Source organism: Guillardia theta (genome assembly GCF_000315625.1).
Source record: "Guillardia theta CCMP2712 unplaced genomic scaffold GUITHscaffold_16, whole genome shotgun sequence".
Lineage (NCBI taxonomy): Eukaryota > Cryptophyceae > Pyrenomonadales > Geminigeraceae > Guillardia > Guillardia theta.
Window position 1 is genome coordinate 944,813 of NW_005434658.1, and position 24,071 is coordinate 968,883.

At 47.9% G+C, this 24,071-nt stretch overlaps 9 protein-coding genes across 9 annotated transcripts; 3 read left to right on the forward strand and 6 right to left on the reverse strand.

The window, feature by feature from the left end:
• Window positions 1–1,516: 1,516 nt before the first annotated feature.
• GUITHDRAFT_50385 (hypothetical protein) lies at window positions 1,517–1,903 on the reverse strand (the record flags this gene model as incomplete). Its single annotated transcript, XM_005836984.1, has 1 exon — window positions 1,517–1,903. A coding segment is annotated over one exon (387 nt), but the record flags the coding sequence as incomplete, so codon positions are not given.
• A 3,768-nt stretch (window positions 1,904–5,671) lies between these two features.
• Window positions 5,672–6,314, forward strand: GUITHDRAFT_104458 (hypothetical protein; the record flags this gene model as incomplete). The annotated part of the gene is made up of 3 exons (XM_005836985.1): window positions 5,672–5,980; window positions 6,035–6,127; window positions 6,177–6,314. The coding sequence occupies 3 exons, from the start codon at window positions 5,672–5,674 to the stop codon at window positions 6,312–6,314; spliced, it is 540 nt and encodes a 179-aa protein (XP_005837042.1).
• A 158-nt stretch (window positions 6,315–6,472) lies between these two features.
• GUITHDRAFT_162026 (hypothetical protein) lies at window positions 6,473–7,806 on the reverse strand (the record flags this gene model as incomplete). The annotated part of the gene is made up of 3 exons (XM_005836986.1): window positions 7,338–7,806; window positions 6,622–7,284; window positions 6,473–6,565 (listed from the first exon to the last, which is right to left on the reverse strand). Exons 1-3 carry the CDS (start codon window positions 7,458–7,460, stop codon window positions 6,473–6,475), a joined length of 879 nt encoding a protein of 292 aa, XP_005837043.1. The 5' UTR covers window positions 7,461–7,806.
• Window positions 7,807–8,199: 393 nt separating this feature from the next.
• On the forward strand, window positions 8,200–10,250 carry GUITHDRAFT_135732 (hypothetical protein; the record flags this gene model as incomplete). Its single annotated transcript, XM_005836987.1, has 12 exons — window positions 8,200–8,620; window positions 8,669–8,775; window positions 8,901–9,015; window positions 9,067–9,127; window positions 9,178–9,187; window positions 9,436–9,507; window positions 9,554–9,621; window positions 9,667–9,715; window positions 9,791–9,835; window positions 9,884–9,978; window positions 10,020–10,106; window positions 10,148–10,250. The coding sequence occupies 12 exons, from the start codon at window positions 8,200–8,202 to the stop codon at window positions 10,248–10,250; spliced, it is 1,233 nt and encodes a 410-aa protein (XP_005837044.1).
• GUITHDRAFT_151373 (hypothetical protein) lies at window positions 10,246–11,036 on the reverse strand. The gene is made up of 3 exons (XM_005836988.1): window positions 10,907–11,036; window positions 10,603–10,859; window positions 10,246–10,552 (listed from the first exon to the last, which is right to left on the reverse strand). Exons 1-3 carry the CDS (start codon window positions 11,027–11,029, stop codon window positions 10,465–10,467), a joined length of 468 nt encoding a protein of 155 aa, XP_005837045.1. The 5' UTR covers window positions 11,030–11,036; the 3' UTR covers window positions 10,246–10,464.
• Window positions 11,037–12,544: 1,508 nt separating this feature from the next.
• GUITHDRAFT_104462 (hypothetical protein) lies at window positions 12,545–14,560 on the reverse strand (the record flags this gene model as incomplete). The annotated part of the gene is made up of 1 exon (XM_005836989.1): window positions 12,545–14,560. The coding sequence occupies one exon, from the start codon at window positions 14,558–14,560 to the stop codon at window positions 12,545–12,547; it is 2,016 nt and encodes a 671-aa protein (XP_005837046.1).
• Window positions 14,561–15,302: 742 nt separating this feature from the next.
• On the reverse strand, window positions 15,303–16,105 carry GUITHDRAFT_162029 (hypothetical protein). Its single transcript, XM_005836990.1, has 2 exons — window positions 15,643–16,105; window positions 15,303–15,591 (listed from the first exon to the last, which is right to left on the reverse strand). The coding sequence occupies exons 1-2, from the start codon at window positions 16,016–16,018 to the stop codon at window positions 15,332–15,334; spliced, it is 636 nt and encodes a 211-aa protein (XP_005837047.1). The 5' UTR covers window positions 16,019–16,105; the 3' UTR covers window positions 15,303–15,331.
• A 1,706-nt stretch (window positions 16,106–17,811) lies between these two features.
• GUITHDRAFT_67530 (Prefoldin protein, subunit 1) lies at window positions 17,812–18,353 on the forward strand (the record flags this gene model as incomplete). The annotated part of the gene is made up of 2 exons (XM_005836991.1): window positions 17,812–18,072; window positions 18,174–18,353. 2 exons carry the CDS (start codon window positions 17,812–17,814, stop codon window positions 18,351–18,353), a joined length of 441 nt encoding a protein of 146 aa, XP_005837048.1.
• Window positions 18,354–19,395: 1,042 nt separating this feature from the next.
• Window positions 19,396–23,929, reverse strand: GUITHDRAFT_67394 (hypothetical protein; the record flags this gene model as incomplete). The annotated part of the gene is made up of 6 exons (XM_005836992.1): window positions 19,396–19,632; window positions 19,815–21,023; window positions 21,105–22,362; window positions 22,420–22,730; window positions 22,790–22,866; window positions 23,044–23,929. Coding segments are annotated over 6 exons (3,978 nt in total), but the record flags the coding sequence as incomplete, so codon positions are not given.
• Between the last annotated feature and the right edge of the window lie 142 nt (window positions 23,930–24,071).

Genomic DNA, 24,071 nt, shown 5'->3' on the forward strand with positions numbered 1-24,071 from the left:
CTATCTTGTTATCTATTTCTTCATTAGTATATGGATTAATTACTTCTTTGATGCTCAATGAACCTACACCATTATACCCGATAATATCTCTTACTTCATTTTGAGTCAATTCTCTATTGAAAAACCTTAAATCTTGATAATATGATTGCAAACTTGGAAAAAAACCTTTTGATGGATAGATGTTTCCAAGTAAAGATTTATTCCAAGTCATACTTTGCAAATATGATTTGGGTATATTTGTTTGAAAAGGAATTCCATTTTGATATAAAATGATACCAGCACCCCCAATTGTTATGGTGTAATGGTCCCACGTATTTAAATTATAGTAAAAATATGATACATTTGTTGTTGAATAATTAACTTCGATAGCAATATTTCCATTAGATATATATAATCTGATGCCATAGGCCCCTCCACTGGTTGAATCTATGCCACTGTTTAAATCGATGATTGTATTACCTATAGTAGGATAACCATCATATCTTTTGATATACAACCAGAAAGAACACGTAAGAAAACCATTATAATCTATTGATGGCAATTTTACAATTGTATTTAAAACATAGTAACAAAACCCAGAGAGCGTGCTTGTCTTTGGAATGGCTGCATGTGAGAAAGACACAGTCAATGAACTGCCTCCAGTGTTATCGCTGAATCTTATTCTTATTGGATAATATTTATATGCTGTATTTAAATATATAGTTCCTGACCGCTCTTGTGTGCCATGAGTTCCACCATTATTAACGACCAATGTCTCTGTACCATCTACAGTCAACCAAAGATAGCTTTCATCGTCACTATTAGTATAAAATGTAAAATTGCCTAAGTATCCAGAAGTATAAAAATAACCTACATATTCAACTGCGAATCTGTCCTCTGAAATATTCCAAGAATTAGAAATACGAAGTGCAACACCAACGGAATTAATAGGGTCATTTCCATAATTAGCATATCCATTATTCCATTTTGTATATGCCAAACCATCAAGATTAAAAGTATCGAGAGAGAGACTTTTTTTATTTGTTTTTACAGTATGAGACGCAAATGAATGACCGCCATAAGCTATTTGTACATCAGGTTTTAGGGATAAAGTATCAGCCAAAGAATCATCAAATTTGTACCAAGCTATATCAGGAATTGGACCAGTATATTCGATACTAGGTTTTAAATAACTAGTACCACTGCTAGAATATTGAAAATTATAAGCATCGGTATTTATTATAACATTATCATAGAGCTTATCTTGAAAATTAAGTGATACAGTTCTATTTGATAACGTTAAATATAAAGCTGTATTTGTTTGATTATATGTCTCTATTTGAATGTGGTCATATATTGACACATCATTTGTTTGATTGACTATGAATTGCGCAGGGTCAAAGTTATAAGAATTTTTTTGAATATCTTGATAAAGCTTATTGCTTGTGTTGTTCAATGTTGTTATATTGATATAATTGCTTGATGCTATCCAATTGTTATAATTGGTAACACTTAGGATATTACTATTAGCTATCCAATTGTTATAATTGGTTGTACTTAGGATATTACTATTAGCTATCCAATTGTTATAATTGGTTGTACTTAGGATATTACTATTAGCTATCCAATTATTATAATTGGTTGTACTTAGGATATTACTATTAGCTATCCAATTATTATAATTGGTTGTACTTAGGATATTACTATTAGCTATCCAATTATTATAATTGGTTGTACTTAGGATATTACTATTAGCTATCCAATTGTTATAATTGGTAACACTTAGGATATTACTATTAGCTATCCAATTATTATAATTGGTTGTACTTAGGATATTGCTATTAGCTATCCAATTATTATAATTGGTAGTACTTAGGATATTGCTTGATGCTATCCAATTATTATAATTGCTTATTTCTAGATAGTCAGGCAATGCCTCGACGACTGATTCTGTCTGTTGTGTTGTCTGATTATATAATAATTTGACATATCCTGTTCTATTTTGCGAATCATACACATCATTAACATTAGTGACTGCCGTTGTACCTCCCAAAGATAAACTTCTCCTACCAACTCCTCCGCTCGTGGTAATACTTGTGGCAACCGTTGATATATCCACATTTTGCACTGATATGTTTTGAGCTACAACCGTTTGCGTGCTCAAATCTATAACGCTAAGATTACCCCTTTTAATATCTATAAAATCAACCTCTAATTTACCGCTAATCTTTGCCGATAAATCGTTGTTAAATATCTGATTGATAGCATCAGAATACTTGTTTTCAGTCCAAAATAGATTTATTGTCTCAAGTGTCCAAGATATATATTTGCTTATTGCTATTAAATCGAGTTTATTTGATTCATTGATAGCCTCTTGACCTGTTGGCCCTTGCTCGTGGTCTATTATTCTAAAATGATGATTATTATTATTGACATTATATAACTCTTTAAAATTTGTTATTTGTGTTGTCCCCTCAATCTTCAATTCAAATTGATTGCGTATTGTATAAAATATGGTTCCATCTTCACGGAGAACAAAGCAATAAAAATTTAGTTCAGCGATGCGACTATTTTGAACACTAAAAACAGGGCCGCCAATATTTGGATAAACATAAGCAAAAGCATTTATATTTATCGTTTTCTTCTCGTAGCTTAAAACATTGTTTGTATTCTTATAATATATCTCAAACACTAAATCAAGAGATATGTTGGTAATATTTAGCGAACCATCTTGAGTTATTTGATAATCTAGATAACAAATAAAACCTCTATTATTTGGTATATTCTCAGTTGTTAAACCAGCCAAATAATAATTGAATAAATTATATTTGCCGCTGTAATATTTGCCATTCATATAATTAGTCTTAGGTCTAAATTGATAATAAAAATAGATAGAGAATTTATTTGTAAAACTAATGTCAAAACATTCGATATAAAAATTGTCTGGGATGGCTGTCATTCTATTTGCAAAAGAATACCTGACCCATTCCCTATCTTGTGCTGGATAGGTTGGCACGGTTTCATATGGAGAACCATTCAAAAAGTCCCAATTGTCATAAGTAATTGTATATGTATCATTCAATTGATTTTTAATATAGTTCGGTGCTATTAGTTGATTGCCTTGTAATTTTAGGAAGATATCGGCTATATATAGACTGTCTGGCCCTGTTACAGTAAGCTTCTTTGTTGTGAATGATTCTCCTATTAGAGCAAATTGATTTGCCATTTGTGTTTGATTAACAAAATTAGAGCTATTTATAAAATTTGTGTAGGTATCCGTTTTCAGGAAATTAGAGCTATTGAGATAATTTGCATAGACATCCGTTTTTAGGAAGTTTGAGCTTGCCAGATTTTGATATGAAAGAAATGTATCCAATCCCTGCTGTTTTGTGTAAAAGTCTGTTGATAATTCCCATTCTTGATTATCATTGAAATATAGATTGCCTATAAACCCCGGTTTGACATCGTTTATAAGTGTGCTTGCTGTATGTTTTGTTCTTATATGATTGTATAATACATTTGACTCTTCATATATTTTGTTGAATAATATATTAGACTCTGTCAATATATGATCAAATAATATATTTGACTCATCGTATATGTGATTATATAATATGTTCGATGTATTATCAATTATATCATCTATCTCATTTTTGTCATAGATATTAGGGACAATAATATCATCAATAAAAAGAGTTTTACCTTTGAATATTGTTTTATATTGCTTTAATGTTTGCAGTGCATAATTGCTACCAAATACAAATTCATTTAATTCATCTTGTGTTAATTCATTGCCTAATGTTATAACTTCTTCACCTTGAAAAACAATATTTCTTTCGTCTAAAACTGTCTGTTCCTGTCCATCAATAACAAGCAATTTATACGTGTCATTATATATAAATGCTTCGTTAGGGACCAAAGCAAGTTTTTCACCATCTGTTAGATTCCTAGAATATATTTTAATGACTCTACCTTGTAATTTAGTATTTATTACCTCATTTTCAAGAACAGAAATAACAACACCTAATGATAATCTTAAAACATTAATCCACGAGAGAATAAACAGGCCATCAGCTTTTGAGGTGTTTGTTCCTGACGCTATCAATCCCCCAATGAAGCCAGTTCCAATTGCTAGCCCTCCTTTTATAATTTCACCTAAACCACTAAATAAATTAAAGCCATTTTCAGCCGTATCGTCCAAATCTTCTAAGGATTGGGCAGCATTTGCGGTTTCTTGCGCGGCAGCATTGTTGTTTAAATCATCTAATTGTTGTTTAATCTGTTGAATTGTAATAAATGAGCCGTTTTCAAGTGTGAATTTAATGATATATTTATTAGGATTAGTCTGATATTTGACATATAATATATTCCTATTGTTGTTTGTTAAAATGGTCTCATTCGTGTTAGAATCATATTTGATAAGAGATTGCAGATCTAGAACAAAATTTGATGTGTTAAACAATATATTGCTTGTTTCAATTAAGTTATTACTAGTAATAAGTAATAAATCATTTGTTTCAATTAAGTTATTGCTAGTTTCAATGGTGATAATTTCTAGATCGTTAGTCTTTTGAAATAGTTCGGTTGTCTGATGATTAAGGACATCAACATTACTATAAAGGACATTGATATTTGAATTTATTTTATTAAAAATAGGCGTTAAAGTTGTGTTATTAGTAGTGCCGACATACTGATATAAATTTTGATATCTATTGTCACATGACATTTATAATAAAGAAAGATAGGTTTTTGGGGCGGATGGAGAGTGTGGAAGGTTGGAGGGTTTGTTAGGTCAATTACTAATAGGCCAAGATCGATCAACTGAGAAGAACTTCTTGAAAAAACCCTCCTAATAGATAATAGATAATAGATAATGGATAATAGATAATAGATAATAGATAATAGATAATAGATAATAGATAATAGATAATAGATAATAGAAAAAAAATAACATTGAATTAGTAAGGAATATTTATAAAAATAAAAAATGCCAATAGAGAGAGGGGAGTGTGGAAGGTTGGAGGGTTTGTTAGGTCAATTACTAATAGGCCAAGATCGATCAACTGAGAAGAACTTCTTGAAAAAACCTTCCACACCCTCCACACCCTCCACCTCTAACGTCTATATATACAGATAAATAATAAATATATATATGATTCTGGTAATGATTTATGAAGTGGAGGGTTTAGTGGAGGGTTTATGATTTATTGAAAAACCCTCCACTCTTCAAAGATTGGCAGGGTTTTGCAAAGGTTTGTAAAAACAACGTGTTTAATATTTTACCCCCTCACCCCACATAGATTTTTTTATTACTTATATGATCCTTGAAGGATTCATAATTTTCATTAATATTATGTTTGCTCTGGCACACTCCGTGTGTGCGCTCGTTTGTTTTTGGTTATTTTGTGTGATAATCCGCACCAATGCGCAGCTATTATTTCAATTGCATAAAATATAATAGGGATTAGGTAAGGAAAATAAAGAGGAATAAATGAATTATTTGGGTGTTCGTAAAAATCATTGAAATTTTAAATTGATTTATAAAAGTTTGTCTCCTCACGTTTCCAATGTATTTACTTGCTAGCCAGTTGGCTCCTTCCGAAATCTCTCCAAGTTGAAGAATGGAGTTCTGTACAAGATAGTCTCAGGAGCTGTCGATGTTGAGAGCGGATCGAAAGAACTTCTCAAAGAAATGAAGGAAGTCGGGTTGGACACAAGTCAAATTGTCAAGCCTTCGGAAATTCATGAGTGTCTTTCAAGCATCCTGGAGTCAGTCAGGGTGAATGGAGACATACGAGACATGATCCAGTGCCTGCGTTTTGATGGGATCCAGACATGTCTGCTTTCGCATACAAGGAAAAGAGAAGGAAGAGACGCAAACATGGTCAAGGATGAGATGGCCGTGCTCAACAAAGAGATGATTCGGCATTTCAATGCTACGTTTCAATATTCCGACCAACAGTTCAAGAAGGAACCTCAAATCTTTCACGAGATATTCAATGTAGTTTGTGTTGACAACTGATGGGCCACTTGTAACTAATTTTCCATTGTGCAGAAATTCTCTTTGCATCCGGAGGAGGTGGTCTTTTTAGACCCACGGAAAGATATGCTTCAACCAGCTGCCAAACTCGGTGTGAAAACGTTGCAGGTAGTGCTCACTGTCCTTTGTTTGGTTGTTTTGAGATTAATCGTTACAGGCTGAGAATGCCAACAAGGCAATCGAGCTTCTTGAGGATGAATTGCAAGTCCCGTTGCGCAACTTTGCTTGGACTCGTGATCAATATGCGAAGGTCTTGTGGGTATCCAACAAAGATTGTAATAGTGCAAGCACATAGAATGAGATATGAACAAGATGGCAAGGAGAGACAAACAAATGGCTGTAGTTTATACGAGATGCGAGCTGAAAGCTAAAACGGGATACCTGAATTCCTAGAATTTCCATCAAGTTCGAAAATGTTATATGCAGTTGTCAAGCTTCGGCAGTTTTGAGGGTTTATGAATCATGATAGTAAAACACTGCAGAAACGCCATAATGATCGGAAATAGTGCCAGGATCTTCATCTGTCTTATTACCTTTCGCTAGAACCTGGTCATGAAAAACGATTTTTCAGCAACACAACAAAAGAAAACAGATGTTATTACCCCCCAAGTCTTGCTGGAAGCTTTGATCTTCTCGACCTGACAGGAGCCGTCTTCGTACTCCCATCTCGGACCTTCCTTCGCAGCTCGGAGGAAGATGTAATCCAAGGACTCGTCAGGACGTTCAGCATTCGACATTGTCACTTCGCGTGCCTGAGAGTCGTGACCCTGTGCATAAGCTTTTTCCGCCAGGATATCTCGAACAGGATTCAAGATTTCGAGCATTTCCTTGTACCTCTCCACGTCATTTCGAGCACAGATATTCATATCTCCTGCTACAATGCAGTTTGTTTCTCCCTCCAACAGCTTATTCGCCAAATATTTCAGTTGAGTTTTTCTTACTTCAACTGCATTTTCTCCACCACTGTAACACTGAAGATGAGTGTCAATAATGACAAGCGGGGGTAAATTGGGGTCCACTTTGACATAGCATTTGAGCGCTCCCTTGGAAGTAAAAATTTCAATCCCAGCAAATGTTCGGTATGAGATGAACTTGTTCTTCTCCTCTTCCAGTGGGAACTTGCTGAGGATCAGCAGGCCCGAGCATTGCGCAAACAGAACATTGGGAGACGAGAAACTGTACAGAAATCCCTCTTTCTTGAGCCTTTCCTTGAGCCAATCTTTAGCGCTCTGCGTTGATAATCCAAAGACAGAGAAAGTGAAAACCTGGCAAAAATTTGTCAACACAGACTAGAAAAAATCCAGGCCACTCTGCAAACCTCTTGGAGTATCAGGATGTCGAACCGACTGGCCTCAGCAGCCATGTCAGCCAGTCTTTGCGAATGGTGCGATGCTCCCGCGATGGGGAGGTACAGGTTTTGTGTGAGCACTTTTACCCGCATCGCGGCAGGAATGGCAAAGATCCTAGGACCTGGGGCCTGGAAGACAAGAAACGACCAGAGCTTGAGCAAGAGAGATGAAGTGAGAGAGAAGGGGCACAAAGACGGTAAGGAGGGACACTACAAGGTAAAGGAAAGTCCAAGGGTTGAAGAGGCAGTGCAACGAACAGAGGAGGAGAGGAGAACCAAGTGGGATGTAAAGGAGATGGGAAGGACGGTTGGAGGATGAGAATACTAGTGGAGAAGGGGGGGGGAGATAAGGGTGAGGTATGGGACACGTGAAGGGGAGAGGAGGGGAGAGGAGCGGGAAGACGCGAAGGGGGCGAAGGGGACGAGAATCGAGAAGAGGAAGGATTGGGAGGTGAAGGGGGTTTGTTTACCTCTTCAGGGTGGGTGGTTTCAAAAAGGTTTATATACTGGGAAAGATAGGGGTACTCAAAAGAGGATCAAGGGGTGATCAGAGAGAGGGGGTGGTCAGTAAAAGCTTGCTCTTCACAATAGACCCAGTTGTTGCAATAACTATGTTTTAAAGACTTTTCCTCTGGTGTGTAGAAGTGTACCAGGATTCACTTAAAATTATTAAACGTTTCGAGATTTGATGATAAAATATTATTACTGGTACAAATATATCAAGGATACATTGTTTTGTGACACATATATAATCTGCTTATATGGTATAAATTGTTTCACTTTCAGAGGCGGGCTTACTATCTTTTTTGTTTGTTTTACACTTCAGACAGCCATGCTTTCGGCCTTTGTCGGTCAGTTTGGCGGGAGCGTGGGAGGGATGGTGATGGAAGAGGCGGCAACAGAGAGGAGAGGAGAGACAACGAGAGAGAGGAGAGGAGATGATACCACGAGGTTGGTGGATGCGAAGGGATTCAGCCGCGCAGTCATGGTGGATGGAGAAGCGAAGGTTGTAAAGAAGTGGGGAGACCGAGGACGACTGAGGACGGAGAATCGAGTTTGGAGGGACAGTGGTTGCGGAAACAACTGGGCAATGGGATACTTTGGTGAAGGCGCAAGGATGAGGACACCGACTGCAACTGAGGAGAATGAAAATGTTTTGGTGAGGCGAGCAATGGAGGTTTTGAGGAGGGAGGGAGAGCGTCTAGATCGTTGTGAAGGCTGCATGGTGTATCACTCGCTTGCAGGAGGCACGGGTGAGTAATCACATGAGAGAGTTCGCAGGGGTGAAACAATTTCAACAGGATCGGGACTTGGGTCCAGGCTCTTAGAGGAAATCCGTGATACCTTCAGCTGCCCTTTACTTTCCGTCTCCGTCCTGCCCTTCTCGGTCGGAGAACTTCCTCTTCAGGTCGAAGTCCCTCCCCCCACTCCCTCCTCCATCATATCGTGACTCTCTCCATCTGTGCTGTGGGTTCTGGAATCATGCTTCTTGCTGTGATGACGACAAATTGGTTGCTGAATGGGGAGCTGCAGTACTACAATAGCACGCTCTGTCTTTCCCGCATCGTAGAAGAGGCTGATGCTTGCCTTCTCTTTTCTAACGACGACATTCTTTCCATCATGTCAAAGCGGCTGGCTAAGAAGATAGGTTTGTCCGCTCTCTGTCCGGTCCAAGAAATCCACCTGAGCATTGTGCCAGGATCTGTTGTACGACCCGGGGATGCAGCAGGAACGCTCGTGAAGACAGAAGATCTCAACATGTATTCCCTCTCGCCTCATTTTCCTGCCAAGTCTGCGATTCTGATCGCAGGCATTTCCAGGTACATAACGACAGCGATTCTTGGACTAATCTTCCCCACGTTGAACTCATCCTCACACGGTCAAACTTGGGTACTTTCAAATGATCTTGTCATGGATGTTGATGACTTAAAGAACAACTGGAGTATCTCAAAAATGGTTGCGGAGATTTCTGCGACTCGAGAGGCAAAGTTTGTTGGTATGCTTATCATGCAAAGGGTTGTCCCTTGAAATGAAAACAGAGTTATGGTCCACCACTGGCTCCTTACAGACTTCGAGCAAGCATCGATCTGATGTGCAAGGAATCTCCTGGACTAAATTGAGCCAGCAACTTTTCACTGAGGTAAGACAGAAGGAGAGCGTGCGAGCAAAGTGACTCTGTGTGCCAGGCTCCGCGTTATCAGCCGGCTCTATCCTCTACGAGTGGTGAAGCCCTCTGTCGGATCAAGACGTGCGCGTGAGACTGTTTGAGTCTGTTGTCTCGCTCTGATGTTCTCTCAAGGTCTCGGCTGATATTTCGAGGAAACGCAGCGATGAGTCAGGCATCTGAGGTGCTTCTTGTTTCCTAGCCCTACCTCGCACTCTCGATTCACTCGTAAGAGTTCCTGTTGACACCGTGCCAACAGATATCGTCGAGCCTCGAGAACGAGCTCTGTCGCAGTGCCGAACAAGTTCCAACCTGTTCTCTCCGCGGAGATGTCCCATGACCCTCGTTGCAGGTCTCGTGGATGAAAGGACCCAAGTCGTTCGTGTACGGCTCTCCTCGCCCAATCTTCAAACACTCGACCAAGAGCCTCACGTGGGCGACCACAAGGTCCTCCCGCACCTTGTGACGTGGACGCTGACGTTTGACAGGTCCTCGTACCTGCCGGCTTTCACCCACATCCTTCACCGCTGTGAAGACATGCTGGAGTCGAGAGCCTATCTTCACTGGTATGTTCGGTGAGTTTCTTCACATTCTGTGCTGTCTCTGATGTGGACAGGTATGGACTGAGGGCAGAAGATATGCAAGAGGCAATCGAGTTGATGAGGAGTTGGTTGTCAGACTCGAGCGAATTCTTCGGTCGTTCACTTCTTTTTAACTAGAATTGTCCAGACTGACTTGACGGCTATCACAGAGATGCGATAAGTCAAAGATCGAAAGTCATCTCAAGGCTTCCTGTCAGCCTTTCGCAAGTCACTCATACGGAAGGAAGATGTGAGAGGCTTGCTTCATGCTCGTGTTCTTGACTGACACTAACACCAGAGCTTCGTTTCTTTAAAAGTACAAGCAGCATCTGCGAGCATTCGTCCTTGCCTGTTAGAATCCATGTCCTCGATAGCCCTGGTGGCTCGGGTATCCTCGGCCCTGCGGCTCAGGCTGGAAGTATCCGATCTGCCTTGCAGGCCTGCACATTTACTGTCAGCGTTCCTTGCTCGCTTGTGCTTCATAGCCTACCTGGCCTGAGGGGCCTGAGGGGCCTGAGGGGCACTGATCATACCATGCCTGCCATGTCCATGCATGTAGCCGTGGGACCGCATCGCTCGGTGGAACTCCTGGTCGAACTGCTCCTCTTGTCCGTCCTCGATGCCGAACGTGTTGTCTGTTGTCTCCTCCTCCCCGGACTGGAGGTCTCGAGACTTCTCAACTCTTCGCGCGCGATCTCCGAGGCGCCTCTCGAGCATGATCCTCTCTCTGCCGCTTCCATCCCTCACCTGCCCCCCCCAGTCATCTACTCTCTTCCTCTGTCACACATCATCACCTGGCTCTGGACCTCTGCAACGCCTCCTGGGCCCATCCTTGCTGTCGTCGAAGACTGATGAACAGTACGCCCGTTGGAGGAAAAGGAAGACGACTGGAAGACCATGGACGACCCTCCTCCCATTCCACCACCGCTCATCATCATCTGGTTCATAGATGGAAAGCCTCCCATTGTCATCTGCATTCCTCCGAAGTTGTCGAAGCTACCGCCCACCAAACCCTATCCAACTTCATCAGATCACCACCACCAACATCACCACCATCATAATAATGGATAATGTCACTACAACTATCACCACTATTTGCAATCATCATCATCATCATCATCATCATCATCACTTTACCCCTCTGCCCGGGAATCCTCCAAAGGGGTCTCTGAAGAAGGGGTCGTCTTCGAACGGATCATGCTGCCTCGCGAGATCAGTGGAAGGAACAACCGCAGGACAGTAACCAACCCCCATCATCTCCCGGATCATATTCCTGCCCATCATTTTTCCTAAAGAAAAGTCGTCATGGACTGGAAGGATCAGATTTTATCTTGGCAATGTCAACACGAACGCCATTGCTGAGTAGACTTTCTCTCTCTCCTCTAGGAATTAAAAGAACACGTTGCACTCCATATCTCATGTCTAAGTCCAAGGACTTCAACTACTGTGAAATGCGAATAAATGGTGAAGTGAAAGTGCTTTGCACGACAACATGTTAAGAAAGGTTTTGCATTTTTTGGTTACTCGTGCTCTCCCTTTCTGCTGAGCTCAACCAGTGATTCCGTTCCAAAATTACTGTCCTGTCGTGTACCGTACCACACCTCCTTGTTACGGCACCATCAAGTTATGCTGAACCATGGCAGCTCATCGCTAGTCTGCTCTATCATTGCATGCAATTTTCATCATCTTTTCCTTCGGCATCGTTCGCTCTCCCTCCCTCTACCTTCGACTGCCTGCCGCTCTCTCTTTCCCTCCTGCATTTGTTCCAGTCCACCAGCGATGTTCCACCCCCACCCTCTCAAGTTCATCTCTGCTCAAGGACCCCACATCTTGGTCTACCCCACTTTCCCCTGTCATACACCCCTTATTCTTAGGCCAACCAACCCTATTCCTAGCCCACCCCACCCCACCCTTGCATACAAGTTCGAGAGAATTTTCGAGCGCTTGACTAATAAACTGACGTAACTGTTGATTCGTAACGGCTGGTTTGGACAATGTTCCGGGAGTCCGGCGACCTCGTCAAGTTCCCGGCGAAGTTCAACGGTTCACGGCCCGGCCGGCGTCACGTTCCGAGAGCAATCAAGTTACGAGGACGGTTCAACCGTTGAACGGTTCCCTGGCATCCGAGTCACTGACGGCTGAGTCGGTCGTGACCGTGACTGGCCGTGTCCGGCGGACTCGCTTGGCTACAACACGGAAGACTAACTGATGATGATGTGTAGTTGAAGCACTAGTAAACAGTGCCGGGCTTCCGGGAGGCTTCTAGTAGCCTCCGCCTAGGCTTTCCGAAGTTCAAGTTTCTTCTTGCATCCTCTCATCGTCTTTCCGGGTCGGAGCTCCCGCGCTCTGCATCGACTGATTCTGCAGTCTGAGGAAGAGGATGGCGCTCTGCTCGAGAGGACGAAATGTGAGCAGGCGAGATGATAGCGAGGTCACGTTACCGCGTTGAAGCACTGAGACAGGATCTCGCGCTTGGATGGCCTTCCGTCTCGCCTCCCCTCCCTTCTTGGCTTGTTCCCAGCATCCGCAGCACTCCTGGCCCTCAGCTCAGCCCCTCGTTCTCCTCCCGCAGGGTTTGGCGAATATTCGTGATCGTAGAGAGGAACCACGTCAGTGAGGACTGGATCTCTCCTCCACCCCGACGACCTGTTGCTGCCATACGTCAGGTTTGACCCACGTGATCCCCGTCCTTCTACTCCATATCTCCGTGACAAGGAAGCATTCGCTGATTCCAAGGAGGAGGAGGAGGAGGAGGAGGAGGAGGAGGAGGAGGATATGTTCTGCCGCTCCCCCCAAAGAATCTTGTTGAGCATCTTTGTGCTGCTCTGTCCCACATCTCTCAGCCAGAAGCCAGAGGAGGAGGAGCCGTCTGCTGCCCGTATCAGCCTCCTGCTGGAGGTGACATTCCCTAGAAGAACAGTGCCCTTCCAAGTCGCGTCCTTGAGGTCTGCGATGTAGGACTGCAGAGATGTGGAGTCAGAGCGGTAGAGCGAGCAAGAGGAGGAGGAGGAGACGGCAGGCAGGAGATCAGCACCTACCGGCGATTGAAAGGGAAAACCCAAGAGACTTGAGGCATTCCAGCTGCCCCTAGGAAGGTATGAGGTCCTTCGGGAGCTGTTCCACTTCAGTCGCATGCTCAGATTCTGATTCATGGCCTGTAGAGGACTCAAAACATGCTTCGATGCTCGCCGGACGCTCTGCAGGCGCTCAGAGCGTCTCCTCTGACGTTCGGACGAGGCCCATCGAGACAGGCGAGCTTCGTTCTCCACCTTCATGCGGACAAGCTCTAGTTTGCTCCCCAGCTTCATGGAACTCGCTTCACGCTGCTTCTGCTCGTACTTGCGCAACTCCTCCAGCTCGTCCTCGTCCGCGTTCCCTACCAGAGCGTTGATCTCCTGCTCCACCCTCATGGTTGAAGGAGGACGGACGACAACGATTCCCTCCGCTTCTATCACTCCCTTGCGGATGATGAGGTTGCTCAGGTGAAAGTCAGGACCCAGGTCTGCTCCGGACTTAGCCAGCGGCATGAAGGGAACAAAAACTTCCGAGTTGAAGAGACCCTTGGTGACGAGCTCAGGCTGCTTCACGATGATGACTCTCCCTCCCTCCTCTAGCTCCAGCCCGAGTCTGATGGAGAGAGGGAGCCGCGTTCCGTTTCTAGAGCTGTCGAAGACCAGGGCAGCACTGACTCGCAGCGTCCCGTCCTGGTTCAGTTCGATGTGGTTGAGCTCGACGTCTGTCGTGTTGAAGCTGTCCTCCTTCCCGTATCTTCCTCCTATCGTCTTTCGCGCACCGGCCGAGAGCCCAAACCTGACGAGGAAGACGAGGAGGTCCTTGAGGACGCCAACAACGGGAGGAGACGAGTTGACGTCTGTCTCTGTCATCTTGCACACCAGAGAGACCGCAAAGGGCTCAGCGATGGTGAGTCCTGATCCTTCGATGCCCTGTCCTGATGCTGAGCTCTGGTTGTCAGGCACGAAGCGGATCGAGTCCGTGTAGATCCCCACGTCCCCTGAGATGCTGACGTCCAGTAGTCGCACGTAGGACGCGGTGATCGAGATCCCCGTGATTTCTCCTCGCAGGAGCGCCAGGGACGAGTCTGCATCCACTCTGACCTCAAGCCCCCGCACGTCATCGCACACTCGGTACAAGACTTGCTCGACAATCCAGGAGGTAACGCGCGCCACGAATGGGCGTCGGAGGGGCTGCAAGGCTGGGGTGACGAATCGCAGCAATAGCGTGCTGAAAGGGCCTCTCAAAAGGAAGACGGAAAGGTTGATCATGTTGCGAAGAAAGCTTATGAAGAGCTTTATCCATGACCAGAGCACTTTCGACTCCTTTCCCGTGACAAAATCCTCGGTGTTGGACACAGGCGTTCCTGCCGAGGATATGTTCAAACGAGTCCAGGAGAATTCCGGCCTGTCCGGCCTGTCTTCTCCTTTGCACATTCTTGAACAGACTCTTCTGCGACAGGCAGACCATGTCGCATGACATCTGAAGCGAGGAAGAGCAAGTTCAAGAGGAGGTTGAATCACGAAGAAGGAAGCCGATGGTAGACTGAGGAGGAAGAGGAGAGCATGCTGGTGAGAAAGCATCCCATATGAACTCTTGGTTCAGACCGGAGAGGAACATCGCATGGTCTACACCCTCATCTTCTCCCTACCTCCTGCTAGTCATTCTCTGCCACGGCATACGACCGCAGCATGGGAGCAAGGGAGCATAGCGCAAGGGGGGTATAAAAGGGGGTGGGGTATTTCTGAGCTTTGGAGGACCGGTGGCTTCAACTTGAATTGCTGAACTATCTCCAGCCTCCGAGGCTCCGAGTCACTAGTAATAGGCTGAGTCACAAGGCCGGTCACCGGACTCGGGGGGGGGCGCCGGGCCGCCGGGCCGACTCAGCCGCCAGTGACTCAGTAAGCCCGGAGTCCGAGTCTCGGAGTCCGATCTGGGGCCTGCCGTCATCGTCGGACGGTCCGACTGCCGCAAGTCCGATCGTCGCCGGCATACTGAGCCTTTTCGAACTTCGAAAGTTCGTGGTACTGCTAGTGACTGTCCGAGAACTTTCAGTTTTGACAGGCGTCGAACAATGCAGCAGTGCGTCACAGCGTTGAAACAGTGCAGGACTCCGGGAGGAGGAGACACGAGCCTGAACAGTGTGTCCGAGGACTCAGGAATGACCGCCGACTCATTGAGGCTCGGATGTTATATTACAAGTTGCATCAGACTGAACGTCTGAGCATCGGTACGCGGGTTCCGGCAATAGGAGCAGCGTAAGGAACGACGTCTCCTCGAGTCCCTGCAAGCTCACGAGATATTGCGAGACCAACGGGGTCACAACAGAAGCATCCGCTGAGGAGGGAGAGGACAAGCTGTTGCAGCACCAGGCACCCGTTCAAGACGACCACCACGTAGAAGAGCGCGCTCGAGAAGTAACATACTTGCGAGTAGTTCGTTGGAAGTGTAGTTTGATTTTGACCATCTGCAGAAGGAGTCAGAGGTGTCAACACAGCGGCAGCTCCTTTGTTATCACCGCAAACGATTTGTCGTGAATACAAAGTCATCGAGGCGCCTATTGCGCAGATCGCCATCCCAATCAAGCTCATGAACATCACTGACATCACTCCTCCCCTGCTTCCTCTCGTCCCCGCGTAGAGTCCGATTGCGCCAAAAGTGATTGGAAAGAGCGCGGGCATGGAGCTCCAGGCTGCTAGGACATTCACAAACGTGTTCAAGAGGTGATGGGATATGGTGCATCCGGTCACTGTGTAGATCTTGCAGGTATCGTCCAGCGGCAACGTGATGAGAACAACGCTTACAATGAAGAGCACGGTCGCCAACACAATCCCCAACACGCACATGAGCATGAAGGGACGGTAGACAAACCACACGTTCCCCGATCCAGGCATCGCGCTTGGTAGAAAACTTTCTCCTGTGGATTCGAAGAGCGAGCAAAGGATCCTCTCACGTTTTGATCTTTCTGATTGGTTCGGCCTAAAAGTTCAAGGAATGTGTTACACAGACGAAAAAGCAAAGAAGGAATAATCATCTCTCTTCCATAATTTCTAATGACAAGGATTGTTTCCCTCTTTCATCTCTTTCCCCATTGTTTCACTTCTTCACTACACCGCGCGCTATCTCTCCCCCTGCGCCGGGCGCAGTCAACTTCAGGCCGGAAGCTACCCCATCACGTTTCTCTCACTTGGCATTGCTCTGTCTTCTCTTGGGCTCCTCCTCTCCCCTCTCCTCCCTCCTATCCTTTCCCTCGACGTTGGACTTTTCCATCTTCCCCCCCCCCCCCATGCTCCCCCGCCACCCTCACCCCGCCTCCATCTCCGTTGCTCATGTTTGTCCGTCATCCAGCATTGTGGCTGGTCTGTCATTTGACAGGGTGGAAAGATAGGGTGGGTTATAACCAACCAGGGGTATGTTCAAAAGTTGTCCTCATAAGTACCCCCTCCCAGCATATGGCTTCTCAGGGTAGACTTGAAGTTCAGTAGGACCGGGTGGTGGAATCGCCTCAGTCAACCTTCAACTCCAAGAGGGTACTATTAGTTCTCGCCGACACTGAGGGAGGGGTAGTGCTGTAGGCCCGTTGCATCTCATAGGTAACGGTATTGATGACGCCGGCACCGTGCCAGTGCCGCACTGCCGGGCAGTGCTCCTGACACTGTCGCACTGGCCAAACGGCGAGTCTCGAAGAGACTGAGTGACTTCCGGCGAAAAGACAGCGAGACTCCAAAAGGCCGCCGAAGGAATGAGACGCATACCGGAATGCATCCACGATGATCGGATGGCGCGGCGAAGGACAGGGCCGGGAGGCCTTGAGCCGCTGGGCCGACTCATGCGTTTGCAGCGCGGGCCGCCTGGCACTGCGGCCGCCCGGCCGGCGGCCGCGGCGGCCGCCGGATTGACGCCGAGGTAGTCAACGGCGACTCGAATCCGCGCCCGGGCCGAGCAGCCTCCAATTGGCAGGCTGGCAGGCTGGCAGGCTGGCCCTGAGGCTGGCAGGCTGGCAAGTTAAGCGGGCCCGGCGCACTCAGTGTAGTACGGTGTACTCCGTACGGGGTCGGATCGTACCGTATCGGTACTACAGCCTGAGACTTAGGCTGCAAAACTTCACGCGGCGACTCGTGTGTCGGCTCTCTCGGGCCGGCCGGGCTCAGGGCCGGGGCCGGGCCAACCGGGGGCCGGCGGGTGGCACTGTACGGTGACAAACACTGTGACTGCACTGCAAGGCTTGTACGGACGGTCGGACGGTCAGCGGCGCTGAGCCCGGCTCAGCGGAATGAGGGGGATGAGGGAGATGAGTGGCGGGAAAAGCAAGGGAATGTAAAACATGAAGCGTTAGGGAGAGAGAGCGGGAAAGAGACGAGTAGAAAGATGCAGAGTAGCAGCAGGATCAAGGTCACGAGAAGAAGGAACGTATGGGATCAAGGGTTGCAAATGTATGAGCAGGGGATAGTTTGAACAGGAGAGGCCAGCGTGAGCGCTTGATCTGAGCAGGAGCAAGTGCGAGGAAGTCGAGAGTTGGGGTTGAAAGATCATTTATCAAAGAAGAGGGAAGAGGAGACATTGAAAAGATGCCAGGGAGATCTTTCCTCAGCGAGATAGCCCTTCCTCCTTGCTTTCCCTCCTCAGATGCCAAGGAGAGATGCTGAGGAGGAAAAGCAAACTCATTGACCTCTTCCTCACAGGCAGAATGCTCACAGTGAATCTGTCTGAAGATCAACGCGAGGTACTCAGTCCATCATCCTCTACTACCGAATCACATGTTTCCCCTCAGGCCTTCGAATCGTTGCAGTCAACGTACAATGGTCACAGAAACAAGCATCGCTCTGTGCTCGCTCAGCTCGGACTAGTGGAGCGCGAGAGGAAGAGGAATACTCTGACTCTCAATGAGCTGGAGGCGCTTCCAACCAACACCAACACCTACAAGGCCATCGGCAAGATGTTTCTCATGGTGCGCATATGCTGGTGCTGGTGGTGCTTGTGCTGGCTGCTGCTGCTGCTTCTGCTGCTGCTTCTGCACTCCCCATGACTTTCGTCTCTCGTCTCTTGCAGGAGCCCTGTGACAAACTCAAGGCCGAGTTGGTGTCAGCAAACCAGGAGGGGGAGCAGAGCGCTAAGAAGTTGAGCGAGCAGAAGGCAGCGCTTGAGAACGCTCTGAGTGACTCAGAGCAGAAGATCAAAGACTTTCTTGACACTCATGGAACGAAGGAGGGAGGAGAGAAGCAAGAGTGAAGAATGTAGGAGGGAGAAGCAGAGATGGAAGCAAGTCATAGTGGGAAATGAGAAGGGCGTGAAGGTTTCGGTTGTTTATCTTGATCAACAACTTCAACTTGCTGCTCGGGTCTTTCCTTCTCTTACCATTACATGCTGCCTGTCTTTCCTCTTCCCCTTCCCCGAGTTATCTATCGACCTCAACCCTCCTCCACCGCACGCTACCTCCCTCGTGCGACTCCCCCCCCCCCCCCCCCTCCCCCGAGAAACAATCCTAGCTTACCCCTCCTCTTGCTCCTCTGCTAATGTTGCAACCCCCTCGCACCGCTCCTCGTCTGAACTCCTTCACTTCGCTACGTCTGCGTCTGCACCCTTGCTCTCGCGCTGAATCCCAGCTTCCGCCCTCGCGGTTGTCCCGGCAGGTTCATGTTTGCCGCAGTCGCTCTGTGCTGGGGGTTAGCTCGAAGCAGCACCAGGCGAGCAGCTCACCGAGCTTCGAGCGCTGCCGACGCCATGGCAGCGGCGGCGCCTGACGGAATGCCACCGATGCCCACGACCTTGGAGCCGGGACGATCCCCCGAGCGAGGCCGACCGACCCCTCGCGCCCTGTCTTAGGCGTCAGCAGCTGAAGGCGCTCCCAGCTCAGGCTCACTTTTCCGCAAACTTGCTGTGAGGACTCGCTCGTCTCTCGGCTGCTAAGGCCCAGTTTTCCACGTCCCGTTGCTGCGAGGAGGAAGTGACGAGGAGGGCAGTGAGGAAGTGACGCTACCTGATCCCCGTCGCTTGTGCTCCCGGTGCTGCTGCTCCCGATCCGTGGGCGGCCGCTGATCTTGCCTGCGGCGAGATCAACAAAAAGCTGACGAAGAGGAGGAGGGGAGGGAGGAGCACCAGCCGGAAGGAAGAAATCTCCGGTGGAGTTGTGGAAGGGATGCCAGTCGATCTCTGAGCGGGCCGAGTCCACGTTCTTGCTGCCCAGCCCGATACAGACGAAGGAGGCAGTGCCGGCAGAGCCGCCTTGATGCTGAGCAGCCGGGAGGTGGGACTGAACTCCTCCTCCCAGTTGATCGAAAGTCACTGAAGACAACTTGATTGGGACCTTCCCAGCGCTCTGGTTGGCAACTGCCTGAGCTACGGCCTGGCTGGGGTAGTTGGAGTTGTTTCGGGCGTCGATGGTGAACAAGATGTCCACTCGCTCTCTCTCCTCCACTGTGACCTCCTTGTTGTCAAGCAGCTTCAGCGTAGGAAGCTTCTGAATCGCCGTCGCTCTGTACAGCTGCTTCCGCGCGACTGGATTGTTTGCCTGAGAGCCAACGAGGTCAGGAGGTATGGCAGGGCGGAGAAAAGGAGGACAAGGTCCATGCAAAAGACGGAGGGGGGAGGGAGTAGGGAACAGTTGGAGGACGAGCGAGGAGGAGGAAGAGGAGGGAGCAAAGAAGGTTGAGCAGAATGACGCGGAGGGAAAGAAGGGATGGGAAGACTGACCAGCGTCAGGTCAACAACAGCTGGGAGAGGTGACAGTTTGTCAATGTCGGACATCTCTGAGATCCTGTTGGAGCCGACGTGGAGGACTTGTAACTTAGGAAGGGGAAGGAAATTGGAGAGAGACTTGAGGCCGTTCTCCTCGATGTACAGCTCCCTCAGGTTCTTCAGGGGAGAGAAAGCACCGTACTCCACATGGCGGATCTTGTTCTTGTCCAGCACCAGCTCACGAACTTGCGTGAGGTTCTCGAGGCCGTCGATACGAGAGATGTCGTTGCCTTGCACGAAGAGGACTTTGAGGTTGGAGAGAGGAAGGAGGCGGAGCGAAGCGAGAGAGTGGATCTCGTTGAAGCCGAGCTGCAGGACTTCGAGGGAGGAGAAGGCGATGACGGGTACCACCGGAGCGTCCGAGCCGTTGCGCTGCTTCTCAGGGAGCAGGTTCTCGATCCGGTTGTGGTTGAGGCGGAGGACAGAGAGGGAGCTGAGGTCGGCGATGCCGGTGAGGTCGGTGATGAGGTTGTTGTCCAGGTTGAGGATCCGGAGGTTGGGGAAAAAGGCGCCGGTGATGCAGTCGGCTGTGTCGCGGATCTTGCAGGAGGCGAGGTCGAGCTCGCTGACATGGCCGAAGCTGCTATGCCCCAACCTGTCCACCAGGAACTCCTCCGACAGCCTCCCACTGTACGTCTCGTTCGCACTCGACTGCTCGCCGCTCTCCACCCCGAGGCCGTCCAGGACTTTGAGCTTCTTGAGGTGGAAGATGGTGTAGAGCCGATAGTCTCCGCGCGTCGCCACAGGGTTGCCAGAGAGATCGAAGATGATAAGCTTGGGGAGAGGGCGGAGCTGCAGGATCTGCTTCGTCTCTTCCACCTTGTTGTTCCCCACGTACAACTCCAGTAGGGTCGTCAAAGTGTTGAGGCCACTCAGAGTTTCGATCTCGTTGTCTTCCAGCGACAGCTGAACGATGTTGGTCAGGCCTTCCAAGCCCTCGATCCTCGCTATCTTGTTCTTCCCCAGGTCCAGCTTCTTCAGGTTCACCAGAGTTGACAGGAATTCTATCTTAGAGATCCGGTTCTCCTCCATCAGCAGCTCCTCCAGGAGAGTACATCTCTCGAGTCCCTGGAGCGAGAGGATCTCATTGTCACATACCGACAGCACCCTGAGGTTCACGAGCTTCTCGAGGTTCGAGAGTTTCCTCAGGTGCCGATGGTTCAGCTCCAGATCCACCACTCGCTCACACCACGAGTCGTCGTCAGGCCCGTGCGACACGAGCTCCTTGTCAGACAAGGTTCGCACCCGATGGCTCTGCGGGAGAAGGCTCCAGGTCGACCTCCGCTGGACGAAAGCGCACTCCTTGATCATGTTCAGCTTGATGGACGATGTGTTGGTCAGCGCCTCCTGCCGCTCAGACTCGGACACTTTCCTCCCATCGAGCATCTCGAGCTTCAGCAGGCGGCGGAGCACGTAGAACCGATAGCTCTTGAGCTCGCAGACAGCGTTGTTGGAGAGGTTGAGGACGATCAGATTGGGCGTGTACTTGCGCAGGGCAGAGAGATCCTCCGCCCGGTAGAGGAGGTTGTTGTTGACCTCCAAGGATGTGAGAGTAGAAAGCGTCTTCAAGTTGTCCAGCCTGCGGATCAGGTTGAAACTGAGATCGAGCGTCTTGAGGGACACGAAGGTTTCCAGTCCTTCGATTTTGGAGATCTCGTTGAAGCTCAAGATCAGCGTCTCGAGGTTGACCAGCCCCGTCAGGTTCTCGAGCTTCTTGATCGAGTTGCTGTGCAGGTTGAGGTATTTGACGTTTGAGAGGTCGGCGCCGCAACGGACCATGATGGTGTCAAGTGATATCATGGTGATGCTGGACCTGTCGGGGATGATGGGCGGAGAGTTGAGGATCTTTGTACACTCGTCTTCCTCTGGACGGTTCGACTGGATCTTCAAGTTGCACTGGTACAAGAACTTGATGAGAGACCTCGCGAGGGGGCCCATGTCGCTTGCCTCAGTCTCGTTCTGAGGATGGAGGACTCCCTTCTCGACCAGCTCCGTCATGAAGGACAAGGGCGGGTCCGGGATGCTCTTGTGCTTCATGACGTACTCGAACTCCACGAGGTATTCCGGCAGGACGAGGTAGTGGTCGAACACGAACCACGTTCGCTGCTTCGTGTCAGCTGGTTTCACCCTGTACACGGAGTCATGCTTGGGGTAGCTGTTGCGGTTCAGAGGCAGCGGCTTCTGGGCGTCCAAGTCGTCCTCCGGCTCGTCCTGCCCTGTCTCTGCGTTGGTCTTGCTCGAGCTCTTCTCAGCTGTGCAGCGAGCAAGAAACACTTTGGTGATCAACAGTTGCCCGTTGCCGAGCTCGATTCCGAATCTCATTTTCGGGGTGCCGTCGGGGTTGCATGCTATGCCCTGCTTCTTCAGAGCGTCTTGTATGCGCGGGATGTCGGCAATGGACAGACTGTTGGACAGCGACACAGCTGCCTCCATGCCGATCTCCCCGTAGAAGTCTGCAGCGCGGAATCCTTCTTCTGCCACTCGCAAGATCTCTCCAGGCAATCTAGGAAGCGAGAAGCAAAAGTCACAAACAGTCACTTTCTCCGCATGGCAGGTTCACCTGGGGTCCTGTCCATAGAAGAGATACTCCAGACTCCGTTTGTACGAACCGTCTGAGGTGTCAACAAGCTGCTCTAGCCGCTCCTCGAACCGGTTGCGTAGGAACCGGTTGTGAATTCTTGTCACACGTACGACCCTGAGGTCACTGACACCGTAGGATTGAAAATCTTGTTGGAAGAACCGAGAGTTGACCAGATCCACGCAACTTGAGTACCAGACGTCTGATGGCTTACCATCTTCAAGCCGAATGTTTCCACCCGTTTCAAGCTCAACGATCAAGCGGCTCGTGTTGTAATCAGATATCGCACAGACCTGCAGTAGAGATGAGAACAATTGAGAATCAGAGGGAAGACGATCATCTCCTTTGTCACCTGTGTCTTCATGTTAAGCATCATGTCTTCAGCTTCTTGGATCTCGTTTTGCTTGTTCTCAATCGCCTGGTATGAATCTTTCAGGGAAGAAACAGAAAATGTAGGGATTCACCTCTTTCAACAGCTTCAGCTTAGCTTTGTAAGAAGCTGCCTGGTTGGCATCCATCGTTGCTTTCCCATATTGGCACTCCTGAGTTTCACGCTCGATATCCTAGCAAATGCTCAGACTTCAAGTGTGTTCGATTCCAAATGACAAACCTTTTGTTGACGAATCAGCAGCATCAAGGTCTTGCTCAATTCTTCTTTCAAGTTCAAACAGGCATCTCGTCCTTTTCTCAAGATATTGGTGGTATTTCGTTTGAGTGTTTTGATCCTCATGTTGTAATACATCTTCTTCTTCATGTATGTTGCTTCTGCAAGCTGCTTTCCCTCTTCAGGAATCGGTAGAGTGTCCATGTGAGACAGCTGCTGCAGATGAAAGAACACATAGGTTTGATAGTTACAGAGATCGCAAACAGGGTTGTCGCCCCAATCAGGATCGTTGAAAGCTAGTTTTCTGAGAGATGTCGACCTCGTAATGTTCAGAAGGTCCTTGAAGCTCCACAGCTCATTTCCAGCAAGATTCAGCTCTGACAGATTTGTACAGCTATCTAATGACGATCCGATCTCATGGATTTTGTTTCGCGCCAGAGAGAGCTGTTTCAGGTTGCAAAGAGAGTCCAGGTTTTCTATTTCGCTGATCTCGTTGTCCTGCAGCCACAGAGTCTGAATCAGAGTGAGGTGTTGCAAGTTCTCCAATTTCCTGATCTTATTCGAGTATAAGAAAAGGCGCTCCAGCTTTATGTTGTTGTCTAGGCCCTTTATCTTTGAGATGTTCGTTTCACATATCCACAGGCTTTCAAGGTGACGCAGCGCGTCCAAACACTCAATCTCATAGATGGCTTGTTGGCAGATGAATAGGCTTGTCAACCCAGTGAAGATATCAAGGGATTGGATCTTAGAGAAGTTGAACAAGAACATCTCGATTTGCTTGACAGATTCTGGTTCCTCCTGCGCAACCTTGTCGGAGATACCATTTGCTTCAAGGATTCCCTTGAGGGCTTCTGCAGCCCCTTTAATCTTCCCAGACACTGGCGCCATCAGATATGCATGCGATTCAAAGCATTATCGATTGCAAATTATGCTCCATGCGCACATGACGGAAGTTGACGAGGGAAGTCTGAATTCATGTCATTTCGACAGGAAATCGAATAATGAGTCATCGGATCAAACGATAGAAACT